The following is a 24,042-nucleotide window of genomic DNA, read 5'->3' as shown; positions in this document are numbered from 1 at the left end:
ATGTAATCTAGAATGATTTCAGTTATCATTCAAGTTAGTAAAAAACAATATGGACATAAAATGTGTCACTGATTGAGAAGAAATAAAAGAAGGAAGGCTTGGTATCTGAAAGCCTCTGATGCAAGTGGGGAAACTCAGCCACTGAAAAAGGTTGAGCAGTGTGACAGTTGATAATGGCAGAAAGTGTGCCCTCACTCATGTGCTTAAATCGTTGAGTAATTTTGGTCCTCAGTCTTTTGGGATCTGATGGTATGGAAAATAGCTTCAAAAACTCTCAAGTTCACGGGCCTACTGTAATAGACACTACATCTCCCCCACATAGACCCTCTAGTTTTTCATCATGTCAGTGCACACACTGCTTTCAGTTGTCACCATAGACATTTCTTTACCTGAAGCCATGTTTTGGGCCTCTGGAGCCATTTTGGCCTCTGGAGTCATTACCCAGAAGTGCTGGGTAAAACTCCCTGAAAATAACCTTCAAATGGTGACTAATGAGAGTTATTGTATAAATATTCCAGCTTCCTTGTCCATTGGCAAGGATAACTCTGGGCAACTCCAAATAAGTCTTGGAGGACTCTGAGGCATACACTCTACTGGGTCTGGACCTTCAGAGTTTCCCCCGTGCGAATAAGGTCCTGTCAAACATAGGGATTGGTGGCTTTATTTCTTACCCTTTATTGGCTTCCTTCTTCCCCTTGTCTCCTTTCTTCATACCCTGACGCTTTGTCCTTCACCATCCAAGAAGTTGCTTGCATCTGAATTCATTTAGCAGTGTTTGTATTAGGGGAACCCAAGATATACGCAGTTTGTAGTAATGGGGCTAGTGAGAGATGGTCACAGATCCCATGATGGTATAAGTTACTAACTTGGAGTTCTTAGAACAGTAGTTCCCAATTGTATTTCTACAGTTTCAGATTCCTGTGGATTAAATCATACCCAAATCCTGGAAATTTTGTTACAACCCCCATCTTACTTCCCATGCAAGAACATATATTAGATTACAAGTGCACAGGAACAACTACTAGAGGAATGACTGATTTAAGATATTAAGTACAAGTACAATTAATTGCAAGTTGTCATATTTTCACTATCAAAATTGTTATCTGGACGCACTTGATTCCAATCAAATACATCCCATCACAAATCGGGATCCCTTGATAAACTACCACTGTCTTGAGAAAGCTGAGATTTCTCTCTCTGGCTCAGCAACAACTAATACAGCCCAATCCATAGCAACTGCTGAATCAGAGTTTTACACCTTTTCTGCTAACGTGGGTGATAGTCAAAGCATCAGTTCCCCTGAATGGAACCAGCTGAGTTTCAGCAATCCAGAAAAGATTATCCAATTTTAGGTGTGTAGATCTAGTCTAGTTGATCATTAACTGTAACTTGAACTAGTTTCAAATGGCCATGGGAAATGATTCAAGGTATCCATATAATTATTTTCTCTTCAATCAGCACATTCAAGTTCATGAAAATTCAAGAAAGGAAGAAGAAAATTATTTCATCTTCAAGACTCTCAGACTGAACAGTTTCCACCATTCTCATTTTTTGATCTGTTTTATGTAGCATATGTAATTAGGGGATTTTTATAATTGTCTCTGAAAAAAAAATAGGCTTCATATGAACATTGATAATGCTATTTATAATTTATATGTCTTATTAGGGATTCAGAGACAGTGAAAATGGTGCTTCAAGAAATCTTCATATTTGACTCTTAGTTTTACCAAAATGTTATCATTAGAGAAAATGAGAAAAGTTAGAATTTTAGGGTAATATGTTATTTGTTCTAATTATTATCTAGCAAAAGTTTTAATATTTGATATGTTAATATTTAATACTTTAGTGTTGTTGAACATTTATAATTCTGTGAAACTGCTCCCAACCGCATGTCAATTACATGAAATGTTTTCATTTTTTTAATTAATTTTTTTGTTTTTTGAGAGAGCGAGAGAGCACAAATGAGGGATGGGAGAGGGAGAGAGAGAGAGAATGCCAAGTGGGCTCCATGCTTAGTTCTGAACCCCGGTGATGGGCTTGATCTCAGGACCCTGAGATCATGCCCTAAGCTGAAATCAAGAGTCGGACCCTCAACTGACTAAGCCACTCAGGTGCTGCACATAAACTGTCTTTTTTTTTTTTTTTTTATTATTTTTTTTTTTTTTTTTTTTATTTGACAGACAGATCACAAGTAGGCAGAGAGGCAGGCAGAGAGAGAGAGGAGGAGGAGGCCGGCTCCCCGCCGAGCAGAGAGCCCGATGCGAGGCTCTATCCCAGGACCCTGGGATCATGACCTGAGCCGAAGGCAGAGGCCTTAACCACTGAGCCACCCAGGCGCCCCCACATAAACTGTTTTTAAAGTAACTACATTTCATAAATCTTCTCTTTTGTATCACAAAAGATTTGTTTCATATTAGGATTTTTTTTTTCATTTTAGGATTTTAAGTGGCTGTGAATGATACAGTTTTATGAAAAGAAGAAAATGTATTTTTTTAAAGCAACTTTTTTTTTTTAAGTCTAACTTCTTTGTATATCTATTTTACAGATTAAAGGGTTTACCTGAAGACAAAGCATTCTATTCATCAAAGACTGGACAAGAGTTACTCTTGCTTTTGGCAATTAAAGATGATGTTGTCATGGAAACAGTTGATCCTGCTTTCATTCATTGGCTGCCTAGGAGGTAACAATAAGCTGTATTTTCTAAATGGAGGTTAGAATTATACTTGAGCCATATGTTAAATAATTTTTAAATGTTGAGATAATACTCCACCAGTAGCAAACAGAAGCAAATGTTTTTCCCGAAAGAAATTTTTGATTTCCTCTTCTAAAAATCAGTTCTCTTCCCAATTCCCTGATTTTCACAAGCCTTTCTATCTCCATAGCAAAGATACCTAATAATACAAACCTACTGTAGTATTATAACTGTAACAGTGAATCAGAATTTGAGAATGTTAATTTATGACTTTTTTCCCAGAAGGAGCTAAAAGTTGTAATCTCTAGAATACAAGGGAGAATATAAGCTTTTTAAAAAAAAAACAGTATTTTCATATATAATCTTAAAAAGAATATGATTTTTACTTTTACAAACAACTTATTTTAGGAATCAAAAATATTCTTTTTTCTTTTTTAGTTTTTGGAAAATTTTAAATCTAGAACAAAATAGAAAAAGGAATGAGTCACATATCAGTTATATGAAAGCATCTATCATAAATTATTTGATATATTTCCTTTTTGTTTTGTTTTCTTGAAGAGTAGCAAAGTAAAAGAAAAATTTTTAAAAATAAAGTGGTATATATACTACTATTAATTTTTTTGGTATCCTAATGTTTTCCTTCTTTGTACTAGAAATATTAACGAGCACATTAAAAAAAACTGAAAAAATAGTAAATGAATATGCACATACATTCCATTTATGTTTGCTTTTATTTGAATATTATACCATTTTATTGTATTTGTTCTGTCCATGTGTCTGTGTGTGTTTCCTTTTATTTGCCTGTTTGACCCATCCCTCTGAAAATAAGTTCCAGAGATCATCACCCTGTAAAAAATTCAGTGCCCATCTCTTGAGGAGACAACCAGTTTTCTACCTAAGCACAATTCCTTTAGGATACCTAAGGAAACTAATTACAAAAGTAGTCTGTCACTTTTCTTTTCTAAGAATACAAAATTGATGTGGTATGAGGACAAATGTATTGTCAGATTAAGCATGTTACTTGAAGAAGTACATTTATTGGTGTAGATATTTAAGCTCTTATGTCAAACGTAAAACATTTTTCACGTATTTAAATGAAAATATATGGCAAAAATTCATAATCAGTAAGAGATTATAAAATAAAACCTCCAACTTTTCAAGTTTTTATTTCTTTTAAATCGGTTTTCCCCTGTGATGTCTCAGTCTTGCTTCTAAATTATCTTTGGCTGCCACTAATCTGCATCTAGGGAAGAAGGGTCAAGTATTTATAGATGTTTGCCTTTTCAAGTGATCATTGGAGAAAGATCAACACAGATATCAAGAGTAAAATACCCATTTCTTGGATTCCTTTTTTCATTTACATAATTTCAGATTTGAGTTTTATTGTTGTAGAGGGGACTAAAATGAAAGGGATTGTACTACCGCAATATTATTACTCACCACATCAAGTTTCATAGGGCAACCTTGAAATTTCCCAACTAATTGAAAAGAAGATAAACGCAGGAAGTGGAAGTGTAGCCACAGAAAACAAGATCACTTTATCAATGGCTTAAAATTTTCCATTGTAATTTTACACCATGTCCGGTTTGCATTGATTGTTTCAGCATTTTTGGGAAATGTTTTATGTATTTTTGAGCAAATTTATAAGAAAAAGTGGTGTCCATTTTGCTAGAATGTTAAGACATCATAAAACAATTTAAAGGTCAACTTGATTCTCTGGATATGTTGATAAAAAATCTATAAGGATTTGTAGGGAAGAATTGGATTAATATATGATAAATTTTAGGTAGAGTTATTTAGAAAAGTGGTAATTTTTATAATTATAGAGAAGAATTGGGCTTTTACCAATTTTCTAAAGAACATTGATTGTATAGAGTTCTTTACATACTTCAGTACTCCTCTAGGATCTATAAAATTTAGGTTAAAAGGTTTGTGAGTGTGATATTTTGCTAACCAATATGGGTCATCTTTTATGTATTAAAGTTGAAACTCTGTTCATGATATAGGGACTGTCTTATAACAAATGGCAAGCAAAAACACTTTGTGGGAATTTGCTTACTTAGAGTGGTGTTCAGCCAATGATATAAACCAGATAAATGCAGCAAATGTTTGACAATTTGCGTTTTCTTTCTTCTCATATTTAATCTTTTGATTTTCCATTATTTTGTACATTTTTTCCATTTCCTTCTGTTTTGTCTCTGCATGCTTCCTCCTGCAACAAAGAGGCAAAAAGGCAAAAGTAATTTCTGGCCAGGACTTTTTCTTAGGATGCATTTGACTGATTTTCTTCAAAAAAAACATTAGGCTTCATTCATTCTTAAACATACTTTTTTTGGCATCTGTTTATGCAACATACATTGTCTTCAGTGAAGAAAATTGACAGAGCTCTTTGTCCTTGTGGGATTTATGTTTTGTCATGGTGAGGTGGAACGTGGCATTAAGTTAGAAGATGATAGTGCAATGGGGAAGAGAAGCAAAATATGGTGAGAGTGTGGGAGATTGGGATGTGGATTGCCACTTTAAATAAGATCAGTCCTCATCAAGAAGTTAACATTTGAACAAAGACTTAGAGGTGAGCAAGTTGACCTTGTGGATATTTAGAGAAAAGAGCTCCAGGCAAAGTCAACAGTCCATGCAAAGGTTCTAACATATGTCAAGCTGAGTGTCTAGAAACAGCAGGAAAGCTAGCCTGGTTGGACCAGGAGGGAAGCAACAGGTGAGAGCCAAGAGGTAATGTGGGGATGAATATAGCAGAAAATGAGTAAATGACTGAGAAGATTTAGAACTTTTATTCTAAATGCCCCAAGGAGCCATAGCATGGCTGGAATAGAGAAATGATTTGATCTCACTTATTTTTTAAAAGAGCCTCGCTGGACACCGTGTTGTGGATTAACTGTAGAAGGCCAAGTGAGCAAGCAGAGGCACTAGTTAGAAATTCAGCCATCAGTCAAGGGTGACGGCGGCTGACTCCAGGGTGGTGGTAGGGTTGGTGGTCAAATTTTGGGTTTATTTTGAAGGTAGAATCATGACTCTTTGCTGGTAGGATAGATGTGGGGTGTGAGAGAAAAGGGTGAGTTGAGGATAACTTGAAGGTTCTACATCGCCTTGTGTTTAGAGCAAATTACCTCTGTTCACCTCAAGAGGTGTGCCTCGTGAGTGGAATGAAGACCCAAACAAAGTATGGGTTACAGTTTTCCATTAAGTAGTGGGTAAAAAAGTCAACTGAGTGGATCATGACCAGTGTTTCTTATTAAAATGGGTAAATTAGAATTAAAAAGGGTTGGAGTAGGATCTATCAGCATGCACTGGTCACTTGGTAAGTATATTCTTTTGAGCGCTTGGAGGTCTTTGGAATATAGCAGTGAAAAAAAAAAAATCCAACAATATCCTAATCCTTCTGGAGCCTTCCTTTTAATATGTGTGTCGAGTCCTGATAGTTCATGTATTTCTCACTCAGTTGCTGTCAAAAAAGTTTAAAAGCCAGAGACCTAAGGAGAAAGGAGATAGAGAAGAGAACCCTCCTGCATTTTGAGAAGAAGCCAGGAAGGGAAGGAACAATAGTAATGACAGCAAAGTTAATATACTAATAATATTAGTGGATGGACCTCATTCTGTGGAAGTGCTTTACTTAGCTCCTCTAATTCACAAAAATAGTGAGAATAGTATTATTTCTATCTTAGAGACAAGGAGAACAGTCTCTAAGATTTTAAGTGACTTTCCTAATCTTTGTGCTTATATCAAGATGTCTACTTGTCTTTGAAATCAAAGTATAGTACCCTACTATAATCGGTAGTACCTACTACTTCAATAATTTATTTTTTGGAATAAAGCCAGGGTATAAGCCATGGAGTAAGAATCATCAAGAACTCAAGGAGATTGTTGTTTCATTACTTAATTACCTGTTAGTTAATTGCTTAACCATATTAGAAATTGCAGATGTTTACTGCCCAAAATGGAAGCCACTAGCCATATGTGGCTAGTCCACAATGAGTATACTGTAAGTATAAACTGCACACAGTTTTTCAAAGACTTGGTACCAAAAATTTTAAGATTTAAACTATCTCAGTAATTTTATATTCATTAGATGTTGAGATGATAATATTTTAGATATATTTGGTTAAGTAAAGGTATTATTAAAATTAATTTCACTTGTTTCTTTTAACTTTTTAAATGTGGATCCTGGAAACTTTAAAGTATGTGTGTAGCTTGCCTTTTATTTATTTTGGACACCACAAATCTAGACATTTATGAAATAAAAACCTGACCTATTTACAAATGTTTTTTGCCATGTACTACCCCAACAGGAAACCAAATGAATTAAGATAATGGGACTTTTTGATTTCATATGGGAGTACGTCCTGAGAATGGATTGCCTTCAGATACTAAATTCTTTGTAGGATGAGTTCAGATTTCACGTGACATTGCTTGGTGACTGTAGACAAGCCCTTAATCAATGCATGTGGAAATTCTAGACTTTACAGACTATATTCTATTGTATTTTTCGTTTTAATCCTCTAGTAGGACTAGTTGAGTAAATATAAGTCTTTTGGAAAGAGATATTTCCTTGGATAACTGAAATCATTGTTGATGCCCAGTTAAAACACCATATGGAAAATACATTTCTGTAAAAGTTTCAAGGGGTTCTTATTTCATCAAATTCTTCTCTTAAAATTTTAGTGAATAACTAGTATGTTGGGATCTACTGGTACTTTATAATACCTAAAAACTACTTGTGAGAATAAGTAACCATTAATCTGAGAAGGGAGGATGATCTTCAGTTGTCCTGATAGTGGATCTTGTGTTAGTGGTTCCAACACCTACTCAGTTCTGCAGTATGAAACAGCCATGGAGCTTGGGTAAGATTGGTACCATGCAAAGCTCCAAAGATGGACCTATCTCATTTGCTCCAGTGACTGGCCTCAATTGCTAAGCTTGTGGCAAAATTTTGGCCATAACATTTTGTTCAAACTTTGTGGAAAGTGCCTTGTCTCCTACTGTGTCTAAGTGATGAATCCTAAATCCCAGTTGCTGCAGGTGGCCATCCTGTAATCAGAAAAAACAGCCTGAGGGAAATGCTGATTCTGTGCCTATGGATCAGAGAGAGCAGAAGAAACCAGCTCTTCAGTGATATTATACCTACGTAGCTCCACTCCTGGCTTAAATAGTGTAAGAAGCAATAAACACCACCCCCCCAACCACACCAACCCCCCTAAACTAGCCTAGTCTCTATTCTGCAGAGCCTTATTAACCCATAAACTTTATTTGCCTCTTTCAAGAATTATGAAGGCAACCTGTGCCCCTCATCATGTCCCTAAATGTGTCATAGATGAGACCATAGATCACGCCTTAGGAGATGATTCAGATCATATTGATTAAATAATTTCTTAAGAACTGTTGATATTATAATTAAAGATAAAATATATTGTCACCAAACATGAGCCTTGGCTTCCTTTAATAGTATGGATTTAGTAATGGACAACATCCGCAAACAATACAAACAAAATTCACATGTTTGGGCTGCATTTGAAAATCATACTCTCTGCTTGTTTTAAAGGCAATAGTTTGTGGCAAAGGACACAACATCTTTGAGTGCCCGAATCCCATGATCCATCCTGGTCTTTGTCACCTTAATGTGAATCACCTTCTGTGCTAGTCTTTCATCCCGTCATGGCCAAGGAAAGCTTTAAAAGCAAAATAAAATTTTTAAGTCCTCCCTGAAGTAATTGAGGGGTATTTTTTCAATTGCTTTAATGACGCCACCCTTGTAATCACGGAGAAAATGAGTGTGTGGTGTTGCATGTAGCACTTCAAGTAAACTGTCGCCATAAACTCAAATGACTGTCATTTCTTCTGTGGTATTTGTGTGCAGTGTAATATGATTTGATGGCACTGATACTGGTGAAATGGAGATGACGCTGATCTATGCTTATAAATCTTGACATCCTCCTTGTTTTCACCGATAAACTTATTTCAAATCATCCCCCTCACTTGTAGTGCCCTAAATCTTGAAATGCTTTTCATTTATCCCATTTAAATCTTGACAGTTTATCAGGGTATGAATGTGAAAATCTGGAGAAAAACAAGGCAGGCATTGTTGGCATAGTTTGTTCTTATAAACTTGATCATTGATAACCCCACATATTGGATTTTTATAAGCTTGATGGTGACTAGGAAAGCATTTCAGGGACTTACAAAATAATGTGCATTGGAAATGCTGTTAGAGTTCAGGAAACGCATAAGATTAAATAAAACCCACAATTTTATTTAGCTCTTAAAGTAGCTATTGTCGCAAATGTATCTGTTGATTAATTAACTGACTCCTGCAAATGCAGTGTTCATTCAAACCAACTTAATTGACTATTGCCTAAGTGATAAGCTGTCTTAAAGTACTCATCACATAAAAGTGTTTTTAAGTATCTCTGGGTATATTTTGTCTTTCAGTGAGCTTCTAGCAGAGCTAAAAGGATTGGGTTTCTGCTGTGTACGGATGCAGTTTTTATTAACTCATGCATAATGGCAAACTGATGAACACACGCATAAGCAAACCCATGTGTATCCATTTACACAAGGCACTACAAAAGGAATCCTGATTTTGGTCAGTAGCATCCATCTTATGAACATACTGATGAGTAGCGAGAAGGCAGTGCTTATGCTGTGACGGAGGGTGTCCCTAAATGACACTTCCTTGTCATTCTCTGTTTTCACCACTTGCAGTTCAGTTTTCCGTAGTCCGCTCCAGTCTTTATCATCTTTCATTTGAACTATTGCCCTAACCTTGCCCTTCATCTCTTTGCCTTCTTTGTCTTCCCTTCTCCAACTTATCCCACACACTGCAACCCTGGTTATCTTTTGGAACAGCCATTCAGCAGACATTTCCTAAGTGTTGATCTTGTGTAAGGCATTGTGATAAGTGGTATTGAGGACGCTAAGATGGTTTGGGTTGCTGTCTGTCTAGGAAGGAAAGGAGACACATGTAAACAGTGAGAGAAGAAAAATGCTAAGATTTAAAATCCTATTTAAAAAAATGCTGATAAAAGAGACTAGAATGGAATGGAAGTTCTCGGAAGGGAGAAGTTACAGAAATGAAGGTTGGGACACCTGGATGGTACAATAGGTTAAACATCCAACTCTTGGTTTTGGCTCAGATCATGGTCTCAGGGTTGTGAAACTGAGTCCCACATTGGGCTCCATAGTCCGCATGGAGTCTGCTTAAGTCTCTCTCTCTCTTTCTCTCCATCCCTCCCTGCTGTGCTTCTCTGTCTCTCAAATAAATAAAAAAATCTTAAAAAAAAAAAAAGGAGACCGGGGGGGGGGGGGCGCCTGGGTGGCTCCGTGGGTTAAAGCCTCTGCCTTCAGCTCAGGTCATGATCCCAGAGTCCTGGGATCGAGCCCCACATCGGGGTCTCTACTCAGCAGGGAGCCTGCTTCCTCCTCTCTCTGCCTGCCTCTCTGCCTATTTGTGATCTCTGTCTGTCAAATAAATAGTTAAATCTTAAAAAAAAAAAAAAAAAAAAGAAGAGGGATGGGGCATCTGGGTGGCTCAGGGGGTTAAGCCTCTGCTTTCGGCTCAGATCATGATCTCAGGGTTCTAGGATCGAGCCCTGCATCGGACTCTCGCTCAGTGGGGAGCCTCCTTCCCCCCCCTCCTCTGCCTACTTGTGATCTCTTTGTGTCAAATAAATAAAGTCTTTTAAAAAAATGAAGAAAAATATTCATGGGTAAGACAGCATTTGAGTTGGGTCTTAAAATAAAAATAGAGTGAATATGTATTGAGTGCTTTACTTGGTACCAAGCATTGAGCTAAGGGCCTTGTGTGGATTATATCATTTAATTCCTTTGGCAACCTTCTGAGCTTTATACTGTTATTATCCCTGTTTTATAAATGAGGGACTGATAGCTCTGACAAGTTAAGGAACTTTCTAAAATTCAAATAGTTAACAAAAGTTTGAGCCAGAATTTACAAACCAATCTAGAAGACCGCTTCACTCCACAGCCCATGGATATAACCGTTATGTTGAAATTGGACATAACCTAAGAGAATGGAACAATGTGTTAGTCTATTTAAGCTGCATAGGCTTGGTGGCTTTAAAAACAAATTTATTTCTCATAATTCTGGAGGCTGAGACATCTAAGGTCAAGGTGCCAGTTGATTCACTTCCTGGTGAGGTCACTATTTCTAGCTTGCTGACACCTGTCTTCTTTCTAGGTCCTTAAATGGCAGGGAGATTAAGTCTTTGGTTTCTTCTGGTTGGGACACTAATCTTTTCATGAGGGCCCTATCCTCATGGCTTCATATAAACCTCATTACCTCCCAATGTCCCCACCTCCTAACACTGTTAAATGGGGGATAGGACTTCAACATATGATTTGGGGGAGAACACAGACATTCAGCCCATAAAAGGCAAGAAGGATTATTTAAGTGTGGAGAAAAGTATGACATAGAATTGGTTGCTGGTTATCCATGGCAAGTATGGAATAGCTTTGATTATAATGACAATTAATGTGTATTAAGGTTTTCTTGCATGTCAGCCCCAACTTAAGCAATCTATTTCTGTTAATTTATTTAATTATTGCAAAGACCCTTTGAGATAGGTATTATTATAAATATTACTACTTTATAGAATAGAAGAAAACTGAGGTACAGAGAGATTACTACCTTGCCTAAAGTTACATGCCATTATTAAGTGTAACCACATTTCAAACCCAAGCTGTATTTCTGTAGGTCTACACTGTCCAATATGGTAGCCCTATGTGACTATTGGGCACTTGAAGTATGGCTAATCCAATCTGAGATTTGTTTTAAGTGTAAAATACTGAATTTCACAGACATTTTGAAAAATGAATGGATTACATCCCAATAGCAATATTTATATTGGCTGAATATTGAAAAAATATTAATATATTGGGTTATTTATAATACATGATTAAAGTTAATTTCACCTCTTTCATTTTCCTTTTTATTTCCGAACAATGCAAATTTTATAGATGTCATGTATTTTTTTTATGAGAACATTTAGGTTCTACTCAGCAAATTTCAATTATATGATATGGTATCAAATAGAGTCATATTTCCATTGGAAATTAGGGCTAGAAATTGTTAAGCAGAGAATGGTAGAGTCTTGAATTTGCTGTAAGACCATTGTCCCCAGAGGATATTTGTAGATAGAAAGGAAGGCAGAAAAACTTAAAGAAAATGCCCACCTTGGGGTTATTGTGGTATATGAAGTGAGGGATTACTTATGCCTAAAATAGGGCAGTTGGAATCATAAGGTAAGATGGAAGATGGGAGAAATTACAGAGTTAAAACTGAAAAGGTATGACAAACAACTGGATGGTTGTACCTGGTGAGGGAGAAGAGATTATCGAAGAAGACTTTTGAGGTTTCCAAATTGAGTGGGGAGGTAATGACGCAATTAAAAGAAATAATAAACACAGGAGGCAAGGATTTGGATGTGTTTTGAGCATACTGAGTTTTGAAATGCTCAAGGAGTGGGTGGTTTGAGCTGCAAGTCTGTAAAAATCAAAAGAGTAGATTCCAGTGTTGTGGGGGGGGTTGTGGGGGGAGCACTTGGTATCCCAGCAGGAGATTGAGATGGGGAGGGGTTTTCATTGTGATAGCAACTGGGGAGCCTGTTTAAGCCTAATGGATGGAGAGTTACAGGAGGTAGACTGAACCCAGGGGCAGATGTGGCAGGAAAGGAAAGGCAGAGCAAAGATATGAAAGATCTCCTCCAGGTTAGCAAGATAAAGTGGAAGTTGAGGAATTATTTCAGGAAAAAAGAGAGTTGGAAGAAGATGGAGTTAGAAAAAGCTACTGAGACTTGTGAACAATAAGCCATTGGAGCATCTGCGTGGCCCAGTTGATTGAGCATCCGGTTCTTGGTTTTAACATTGGTCAAAATCTCAGGGTTGTGAGATCGAGCCCCCATTGGGCTCCACACTTAGTGCCGATTCTGCTTGAGATTCTTTCTCCCTCTGCCCCTTCCACTCCCTTGCTCCTCCGCACGCACTCCCCCCACTCACGCTCACGCACTCCCTCTCCTTCTTTCTCGTGTAAATAAATAAACCCTTTAAAAAAAAGCAAAACAAAAGAGACCCTGAGTTACAGGAGTGCAAACCTTTTAAGGAAGAAATACTTGGTAAGGAAGGAAGAAAATACATTGATAACAGTAATCTTTGATAAAACAGGGTTCTGTTTACATCCATACACATGCGTATAGTTTTGTACATACACTTGTGTATTCCAGGCCATGCCCATCTTGTAAATGAGAACAGTGTGGCTTATCGGGGCCCTTTTCCTTCCAGTCACATGACCAATTCCTGGCTCAGTGGCTTCTTGACCTAGATTGCCTAAATTACCCCCCTATGAAGCTTTGAACTGCGCTAAGCCTTTTTTGGGTATGGTGTGTCGTAGATCCTTTTACAGAAAAGAACTAATGTTTCCTTCTGGAGAGTATTGTTTTTGACCAGCGTTCAGAAGATAGGTATGTATGTGCATGACAGCCCAGGTGTACATTGGAAGGAGTTGTCAATTAAAAACATTTCTGTATATTTGCTACTTCTTCCAGCTACCCTTAAGGTGAATAGCCTTAAGAGAATGGATAGAAACTGAAGCGTCCCAGGGTGGTTGGGCTATTGAAAGTGGTTCTTTCAATACTGAGCTACTCTAAGTCAAAATACTTGACACTTCATTAGTAATATGTAACCAGAACTTGCCTTGGTGTGCCAAGTGGCACAGAATCCCATTTGTTATTCAATGGGATTGATCATTGATAAGTCCTAGTCCTGGCTTCTGTGTCTATTTTGTCTTTCCCTTTTAAAAATCCTACATGGCTTTTCTGGAATGAATTGTGAGCATGTACTAATGTTATTGCTTCAAGTAACTCTTGGTGATTCGTGTTTTTCTCTAATTTCGCGTCAACTCTGTAGTATTCATTTTCCACATATTTTATATTTTCTGTTTCCTTGAAGTCTTAAAACTTTTCTTTTCGCTTAATGTACCATTCAAACTTTCTAGCAGTGAAAAAGCCTACAAGGGTATTCCTTGGGGATCCTTTCCCTGACTTCCTAAAGCGACCTGTCATTGACCGCCCATCCGTTGAGAGCCTCACCCACATCCCCAACCCTGGCCGTTGACGTGTGTAAATTAAAATCTTAGACATAAAAAATCTTAAACATAAAAAACTGCCCATTCATGCAGTTCTGCCTCTGCATTACTTTCAAATCCAAACCCTAACTCAAAACCTGCAGAATGTTTTAATTTGAAAACTAGCCAGGCTCTTTGTTCTTGTGTTGTCAGTGAGCCCTAACTTCTCATGTGCCTTTTTTTTCCCCCTCATGAATGAGATATGCAGATACAATTTAGGTTTACTTCTGCATGTTGTTTCCTTTGAACATCAGCCGACACTTTAAGTTTGAGACAATGTCAAGTGAAAGAATTCGTGATTAGATATGCATCATGGATGCTATTTTAGATAGGGATATTTTTAAATTTCAAATTACTTTATGAGGACAGTAAGTGGTAGGGAACAATCAAATTATGTACACGTCTTAACATATGTACGTATCTATGTCTGTAATTTGAAGAAACTACGGGAAGAGATAGTTGTTTTATGTTTTGTGATAAAACTTTCATCATTTTCAAGCAATATCACATTACTAAATAGGTTCTAGAGCTTTTATTTTTCAACTGTGGCAAGGAGAGGCTGAGCCAGTTTTGCTAGCTGCCCACTGATTGCCAGTATTCTGTTTTTACATAAGGTCAGCTCCCAATGTCCACAAGGAATACCGCATTAATTTCTCTGAACAGTGTTAATGAAAACAAGAAGGCAAATGACTTACAGACATGGGTGAAATGTTAGAATTCATCTGTCTATCAGTAAATAAGCATATACATGAAAATGATTCTGCAACCTTATTATTTATTAATTTTTTTCATTAATCAAATCATTGATGCAAGAAATGAACCTAAAATAACTCTACCATTACACTACATGTTTGTGAAATTTTGTGTCATTCCAGTTCTACTATTCATAAAATTCATGATACATGGTTGAGATGAAAATACTGGTGATAATGAAATGTTTGCACAACAGTCTGTATCTGAAGAGCATGTACTGAGTGTAAAACAGTGAGCTTCTTGGTCATGCTGCATTGTGGATATTTACTGCTTACAAAGAAGAGAAAAACAATAAACGTCTTATTGGCGGGGTGGGGGGAGGGGCAGGGGAAAGGAAGGCAGAAAACCTCCTATACCTCTAGCAGGCCATTAGATTTCCCAAATGCTTCCTCTTCCAGCTTCTGCCTGGCAGCTAAGGAATTAAGCTTTTATCTTGGTATTTGACTTACTATTTTTCTTTTTATATTATCTGGGTTTACTCTTCTTATTTATGGGACCGCTGGAGACAAAAGTAATATTCCCACCTGTCACTTAAACAGGAAGCAATTTGTTCCTTTTAACTAAAAGGACAGTTAAAAAAAAAAAAAAAAGGAAAGGAGAGCACTGTTTCTTTGTTCAGGTAGACCCGAGCCCCTGCTTGTGATGAGTGACCTTGGGAGACTCTTACACAGAAGAAACTGTTCTTTTCTTAGACTTCCTGTATAGTGGTCAGAGGCCCATGATTTGTCTGTAGAAGGTGGTCAAGAAAGAAAACTCAAGGACCGCAGAAGTGTGCGATGGGGCACGGTGGCACGCAATGGCGTGGTGACTCATGAATCCATAGTCTCTGAACCTGTGACTCCAGCTTTTTACCTGGATTACTTTATAGGGTCTGCTGATATGTGAGAGGGAAATGTGTAGGCTCCTTTTTTCATTGGCTCTGGTGACTTAGTCATGGTTTATTCCAAGCATGTGAACGTTATTTGCTGTTTCTATTCTGTGAATGAGGAAGGCTAATGAACGCTGCTCTTGGTGGACTTACGGAATCCAGGCCACTCTGGGATCACTTGCTGCCATTGTGACATTGCTTGGTGTTGCCTGTTGACATGAAGCACTACTAAGTATTATTCAAAGAACATATGCATACTGGGGATGGTATTTCCCTGTTCACTTTTCATGGCAGCGTCCCATTGTCCTCTTGTTCTTAGAACCTCTACAATATCAAGTACCGTCTGGATGTGCCTCTGGGAGATTTGTAAAGGCGGACGGCAATCTATGTGTGTGTTTTTATCAGCCTTAATTTTCGAAGTAGAACTCCTGGGTTTTTAGTCTCCAGATCAGTTTTTCATTTCCAAGTTGTTCTTTTGTCAGATTTTAAAATACCTTCCCTGACTTTTTTGAATAGGAAATGAGAGCTTTTCGTTCTCATCCTATGAGTGTGTGGATACATGTGAATGATATTTAAGCTCAGACAGATCTATAAAAAACACATGAAGGGGGCATATACAGAGCTTATTTATATGGATAATTAGGAAGAAGGGCTGTTGAACAACGTACTGCATGGGTTTCTGAGTAGCCATCTATCTTTACTTAGAAATGATTCTGCAGCATATACGATGCCACACATGCCTTTTTTTCCCTTTTTGCTTGCTTATGCAGCAAAGCAAATTTAGAATACTCAGTGCTGTGTCCATTATTCCTATTATGGGAGAAGAGAGAAAATAAACATTAGACTAACACTGATATAAAAGAATCTAATGTTTTTTTCTGCCTCATGGGGTTTTGAAAGCTCTTTCCTGCTTTTTTGGTTGAGTTTCCCATTGATACTGTTTTTGTGAGTAATTATTTGACAACAGAAAGGAGAGTAATACCTGTTGCAGAATTGTCTCCCAATGAGAACTGATTCAGTAGGTATTATAAAGATTCCTTTTTCCCCCTGTTTTTTTGAAGTTACCACTCCATAGATTAATAAGGACCTTTTGTCTTAGACATAATACTTACAATTATTTGCTCAAACCAGATAACTGAACACAGGTGGCAGTGTTCACAACTAGTGTGAAGATAAGGACAATGCCTTGTAGATAGGGTGCTCTAATGAGCGAAGCCATTTATTAGACTACCTTCTCATAAATTACCGTTCCTCAGTTAGATGTAATCAAAAGTTTGATGCAGGCACGGAGCAAAAAGAGGCAATAGTATCAAGTCTCATTTATTGTACTGCACTGCATTAAAAATATTGCTTATCTTTTTTTTTTTTTAAGATTTTATTTATTTATTTGACAGAGATCACAAGAATGCAGAGAGGCAGGCAGAGACAGAGAGGAGGAAGCAGGCTCCTTGCTGAGCAGAGAGCCTGATATGGGGCTCGATCCCAGGACCCTGAGATCATGACCTGAGCTGAAGGCAGAGGCTTAACCCACTGAGCCACCCAGGCGCCCAATATTACTTATCTTTTAATCAAAACCCCTTTAATGCTGATATCATTCCCGTAACTCAGTAGCTCAGAGAACTTAAATGACTTGCCTGAAAAGGTAGATGGTAGTATTAAGGGGGAAAAAAAGCATGTCTATCTTGATGGAAAGTCATTATTCCTCCCTTAGACGTATTCCTTCCTAAGGCAGGTGTTGGCAAACTTTTTCATGCAGTATTTAGATACTAAGTATTTTGGGCTTTGTGTGCCATATGGTCTCTGTCGTAACTTCTGTGCTGTTAAAATGTGAAAGCAGCCATGGACAATACATAAACAAGTGAACATACCTTGTCTTCCAAAAAACTTTATAGATGGACACTGAAACTTGAATTTCATATGATTTTCATGTGTCGTGAAACATTATTTTTTTGATTCATGGGTCGTACAAAAACAGATGGCAGTTGAATTTGGCTTATGGATGTAGTTTATCGACCTCTGTCCTAAAGCATAAATATATGTTTTCTTAAGATCATTTTTTGGCAAGCACTTAGGTTATCATGTGCAAGGTATTTTGCAATGTGGTGTTAGGGAATAAAGAGGACATAGGTTCAGAAAAAAAAAAGAGACAACCTCCACACAAATGACTAAAATACAGATGCATTTGGAGAGTTATAATCCATTGCACTAAATTGCATTTCTGATAAAGTGGGATTAATTTTTGGCTGGACTACCAAAAGATTTTGTGCCTTGAATGATAAGAGGGAAAGCATTCCAGGAAGAAGGATGGTGTAAATCAATTCAAGATAATTCAGTTGGTAAACAAAGTTATTTTCACGTAACTGTGGATGAATGTCTTGCTAAAAACCCAAGATGTCTCACTCCCTCTAGGGCTGCCTTCTGGGAAGACTGAGTGTGTTGCTCTGTCTGTATGGCAGTGCTGAGTTTAGGATTGCCATGGGAGAAAGGAGGCCTGGAATTATTAGATCATTGATTTTTTTCCTTAAGGTTAAATTTGACTTTATACCTAATACTTTCGGATTTTTAAATGGGGCCATTTAATTTAAAGGAAGCTTCCCCCCCAATCCCCCTGAACATTTTATGACCCAAGTGTAATAATTCTGCGGGATAGATTTGGCCCAGTAGCCACTGGCATACAGCTCTGCAAACAAAAATTCCCAAGCATATGTAATGAGTTGCATCATATACATTTCAAAAAATTAAAGAATCTCGCATGTAAAAAGTCCTGGAGAGACAAGTTAGCTCAGACCCTCTCTGAAAAGCAACCATGTTTCCCTAAGGAAAGCTCCAGTTCTAAGGTGAAGATACAGAAATGTAGAGTGTGATGGCAGCTAGCATTACATCCCAACCTTAGAAGATTTAGACTAAAATAAGAATTGCATGTTGGTTATGTGTTAACTAAATTCATGGTTCACATTAACAATTTATCATGGATTTGGGGATATTTTGCAAAGAGATCCATTTCAGGGAACAGTAAAATCTGTGCAAATGCTGACCTCTCTTAAAAGTAACTTTAAGCAACTTCTTTAGAAATCTGAGTAATAAAACAGCCCACCAATAGCTCAACTTTTTTTTTTTTTAAATTTTAGTGGCTAAAGCAGCTGTTATATTCAAATGAGTCATAAAATCCAGAAATGGGGCTTTGCTTCAGTTCTCAGAACTTACACAAGAAATGACTGGTAGAGTGCTGTTGCTTTTAGAAGTGCTGTTTATCTATGGCTTTAGTGAAGTTGCACCTGTGTAGTACCTGTATTTTCAGTATTCAGGAGGAAGTGGAAGAATTATAGGTGACCAACATCCTGTAAATTTCTTAAACAAAAATAGCCACCTAATGATGGTATACACCTGTGAGAACACAGTGGGGGTATTTTTTTGAGATTCATTGATGCAGTCACTCATTTTAGCTTCTATAAGTCCATATTTTTCTATGATGAATTACGTTGCAGTTGGACATGGATACTCCAGTTGGAGATAGGGTATTTGCCCAGGGTTATCTTGAGAATGGCCAAATTCTTTTTTTCTTTATCTTTTTAAAAAATATTTATTTGACAGATAGATCACAGGTATGCAGGGAGGAAGGCAGAGAGGGAGGGGGTGAAGCAGGCTCCTTGCTGAGCAGAGAGCCGGATGTGAGGCTCAATTCCAAAGCCAAAGGCAGAGGCTTTAACCCACTGAGCCACGCAGGTGCCCCTCTTTTTTTTTTTTTTTTTTTTTTTGGTTGATCAGCGTTAACATTCTGTAAACAAAAACCATTTGCAAAGAAGCATAAACACACATATTTTGATTCTAACATTAATGTACCAAGTTTTCTAATATATACAATATGATTGGCCTGATTAGGAGGTAGAAGTGTGTGTTTAATATATTCACTATTTTCCAAAGTTTAACGACTAGGAATAACGAAAATATAAGTGAAAAACAAGTAAAGCCAATGTAGAATATGATAGAGATATGTGAGCAGAGTACACAGAATTGTTCTAAGAATTCTGAATGGAGGAAGATTGCTAAGTGGTGATACTGAGTAAAAATGAATGGAAGAATTGAGAGCAGATTTTCCTTAGACTTCCTATATGCGGCGAGCTTCTCATACTTATCACTAAATGATTCTCAAGAGTAGTGGCACCAAAAATGTGTATAGAGTATTCAGTTTAACTCGTCCTCTGCAACCCTGAGGATCTTTATTTCTGCTGTGTCAATATTGAGGAAAGCAATAACATTAACATGAGTATCATCTTTTATTCAGAGTGTTTAATATTCACTTAGAATTAGGTGGCTTAGTAGATGCAAAATATCTAGTACAGGGCCTGGTAAGCATAAGTGTCTGTTTTATCTTCATATGTTGATGTTTGGGACTGTGCATTTGTTTAATATGTATTATGAGGGATTTTGCCCCATATATAGAACTAAGAAACATTTTTTTTTTTTTTTGGAATAAAATCTGTGTTTTTATTTGCCAAGGTTACCAGCAATGCACCATAGTATTTGCTCCCCTCTCCAAGCCTACAGAAAATGTAACCATTTAGCAGGTTTGGGGAAGACACTCTTGTCAATTCTACATGTTAGGACCATAAATACTCTTTCCATTTCCAAAGCAGACAGTTCTTTACCTTCACTGCCTAAGTTGGTTTCATTCCTAAGTGAAGGAAGTTAAAGAAATACCTTACAGTCATCACAAATACAATAAAAAACAATAATCTAGGACACTGAGGGCAGGACAGGCATGGTTCTAGACCAGGGATTATCAAATTGAGGATGTAAACTCGTTGACAGGTAATAATACTAATGTGTACTTATGTCTGGCATTAAAAAAAAAGAATAGGTAAAGGAGATTGGGTGGAATAGAATAGAAAAAATGCTATGACCCAGAATGCAACAAACATAAGTATTATTTCAAGAGACTCTTTTTTGTCACTTGTATGTGCGTTTACACACACCTGCTGTGTCTACAATAAATCATGATGAAAAATAAATTTTAGTTGTGGTTAAATGAAAAATGATGAGAGCAAATTTGAGAAATTATTTAGTAATTCAAGTTCAGGCAGTTCTGAGACTCCCCCAACCCCCATCCCATAGTTCCAGACACTGGTTTTGGCAATGGCCATCCTCTGTCCTGCTTCTGTGGGTCTCTGTACCTCCCGCACAGCCCAGCTTCATACCCTTCGTTGTTTAGAAAGAAGAAGGCAGCATCCTTGCTGGGAAGAGGGAGCTAGATGGTATTTTATATACACAGACATTTACAAACACTGTGCTGGCTTCTGCTTACTGAGGTGTAGGCAAGAAACAATTATGCTCTTTTCTACTTTATGAGATTACGCTGCAAAAATACTACAGAATGCAATCACCAGCTGGTATTACTTCTTAATAGCTTCTCCATTACAACTGATTTATAATAGAAATTCTCTATTGTATAGTTATTTTTTCATAGAAACAATAGCCTTGAAGTGGAGTTCATTATGAAACATCCTTTCTAAAATACATGAAGGGAATCATGCATGGGCCCCAAAGAGCTTTGACCCAATCTCTTTGGCAAACAATAGAAACCACATACATAATAATCTATTAAAACCTTTGAGGGGAGGGTGTCTAAGAAATGTTTTTAAAAGAGTTAATTAATGAAGTCTTCAATATGATTGGTGAGAACCTTGTGAATTTGCATATATCAGAGATGTTCAGTGAAAGGTGGTATAATAGAAAGTGGGGATGTAAGTGGATTTTTTTTTTAGGCACATGAGCCACAGATTGTACACTCCTGGCTATATTGGGCACATGGCACACTGCATCTAACGGTAGCATTGTAACTTTTTTTTTTTTTTTTTTTTTTGTCATGTAGAGTTGCTATTAAACTATCTAGCAAGGAAGGTATAACTCTGCGCTGGGGATTATGGAAGGATGTCAGGGAAGTTCAAAAGCACTAGAACTCACATTCATATGGAGTCAAAACATGAATTTGAATAAAGGAAGCCAGAAAGCATTATGAAAACATTTTCATCTTACAAAGACTTCAACCCATCTGCTAAGCCTTTCCCCCCCACATACATTATTTTCTGCAGTATAACAATGAAGTGGTTAACTTTTTCATTCAGTTGTAAAGGACAGTTTACAAATCAGAAATGCAGCCATTGGCTAAAAGTATCAAAATTAAATATTGGGCACCCTCAAAATTCTCCCACGTTTTCTTTTACTCAAGTATTGTACAAAGTGAATATTAATCCAGTGAAATAGATGATAACTTTCCTCAAAATATATGATTAGTTCACTAAAGGAAAGTGCTAAAATCCAGATATTTTAACTTTGAACACAACTCTAATGTGCGTCTATGTTTATGGGTGTGGTCATTGGCGTGTGTGTGTGTTTTAAAGACAGGCTGCAATGAAAGAAAAATGCAATTTTTTGCTAGAAATTTGTCATGACTTGGAAAGGTTCTTCCAGTTCACAGGAGGATTTTTTTATTGAACATTCATTTCCAGCACCTGTAAAGCTTCAATAGTCCTTTTCAGTTTTTAATTGTCTAATTATTGCACATTGCTTCCCATGCAGTTTCTTTATTTCTGTTTATGGACAAAACGTGAAACACAGATTGAGCAAATCAGGTAGTAAAACCATTAATTTAGCAAATTAAATAATTTTTATTGCTTTCTATTGGTCTCTATTATGCTGTCATACTCCAGGTGGCTGCCATTCTCCAGCACTTTTTCTTATAACATAATTGCTTGATAACATTTCCAGATGTGGGAAATGGATAAATTAGTTATTCCTGGTAAGCATTTTCTTTTTCTTGTTCATCTTAAGTATACTGTTTTGCCTTTTCCCTTTTTTTCTAGCATGTTAGTTATAGTACATTCAGCTGCACATGACAAAAACCCATTAGAGGTTTATTTTTCTAATGTGATGTTTGGGCTTATTTGGTTCATGTTGGTTCAGGAACTCAAAGATGTGAGGGCTCTGGATTAGCTTTTCTGTGATATATATATTTATTCTCCCTCATGGTGTCTTCATGGTCATAGGGGTTCCCAGCATGACCTCCTTCCTCACACGATAATTTCCATATCAGAAAGGAAAGGAAGCAAATTCAGCATTTCCTTCATGTTTTTGTTTTGTTTTGTTTTGTTTTGATTTTTTCTTCAAAATCAGTATAGAGACTCTTTCCTTAAATCTTTTAGCAGGTTTTCCCTTACCTCTTGGGATAGGTGAAATTATGTCCCCCTCAAAACTTGGGTGTTGAAGTCTTAATCTCCAGGTCCACAGAATATGACTTTTTGTGGACATAGGGTCATGGCAGATGGGATTAGTTAAGATAAAGTCATTACGGTGGGCCCTAGTCTATTATGACTGGTATCCTTGTAAAAGGAAAATTTGGACACAGAGACATGCACAGAGGGAAGATGACCTGATGGGACACAGGGAAGATGACCTGATGGGACACAGGGAGAAGATATATATCTATAAGCCCAGCTGACAGGCTTGGAGTAGATTCTTCCCTTATCGCCCCCTGAAGAAACCAGTCCTGCCCACACCTTGATTTGAGACTCCCAAGTCTGCAGAACTGTGAGACAGTAAATTCCTTTTGTTGAAACAGCTCAGTTTGTGCTGGTGTGTCATGGTGGACCTCACAAACTAATACACCCCTCTTTCGTTGCTACTGGTCTCATAATCCAATCCTCCTTGTCCACCTTGCTCCACAGTCAAGAACTACAGAGAGTTCTAGGAAGGTAGTTTATCTGTTGCTTTCTGTATCTCCAATGAAAGGGAAATTTTGAAGGCAATGAAAAAGAGTAGTTAAGAGAGGTTGAGTTGTGAACCACCGATGTCTGCTACAACTAGTTTTTCATATACTGTGTTTGGCATTCAAATATTTGTTAGAGAAATGAATTAAGATTGAATTCTTTATCTTCCCTTGACTTTGGGAGAATATAAATGGAATTTTATTTTTGTCACTTCTTGTTTGTTTGGGATTTTCTAGCTTTAAGCTACTGATGCAAAAAAAAAAAAAAAAGATGATGCCCCACTGCTAGAAAATGTTTCCATATTTGTTTGTTTGTTTGTTTATCTGTAGAATAGTAGGGCCTAGAATACAGATCTCATCTCATTGGCTCATTGGTGACATATTACTTTTATTTTCTCTGACCCAGTCTCGTGCTCCCTTCTGTTTGGTTTGGATGCCTTATAAATACATTGACTATTCCTTTCTAGCTCTACCTTCTCTTAAATTCTGCTTTAAGTAGCAGTGCCCACCCTAGCTCCCTTTTTGGATTTACCCTCTTCATTTCAAAATATCCTTCAGTTTTGTATCCTGTAGATGTGATGTAAATAAGTGAAGGAAAATAGGATATGCTCTCCTTTTTCCATAGCAATGTCAGAGATACCATCATGGTTTTTAGGAATTTAATTTCTTTTAGTAAAAGTAATCCAACTGCCTGGAATGCTTTGTCTGTTTCTCTTTGTCAGCCTTCATAAAAATCGTATGGAGTATGACTATTAGAATTGATTGGCCACGGTTTGATCTTTTAGGTGACATTACCTTAGGATCTCATAAAACTTGTACTT

General features: G+C 37.1%; 1 protein-coding gene across 1 annotated transcript in view; it reads left to right on the top strand.

Annotated features, from left to right (window-relative positions):
* Positions 1 to 2,625: 2,625 nt before the first annotated feature.
* LOC111144100 (contactin 3) overlaps positions 2,626 to 24,042 on the top strand; it is a 247,201-nt gene continuing 225,784 nt past the window's right edge. The window contains exon 1 of the mRNA XM_022498228.1: positions 2,626 to 2,680. Within this exon, the coding sequence (XP_022353936.1) occupies positions 2,626 to 2,680 (55 nt within the window). The remainder of the gene's footprint in view (positions 2,681 to 24,042) is intronic.

Source organism: Enhydra lutris, unplaced genomic scaffold (genome assembly GCF_002288905.1).
Source record: "Enhydra lutris kenyoni isolate GAN:26980312 unplaced genomic scaffold, ASM228890v2 scaffoldscaffold10, whole genome shotgun sequence".
Lineage (NCBI taxonomy): Eukaryota > Metazoa > Chordata > Mammalia > Carnivora > Mustelidae > Enhydra > Enhydra lutris.
This window is presented reverse-complemented; position numbering and strand designations above follow the sequence as displayed.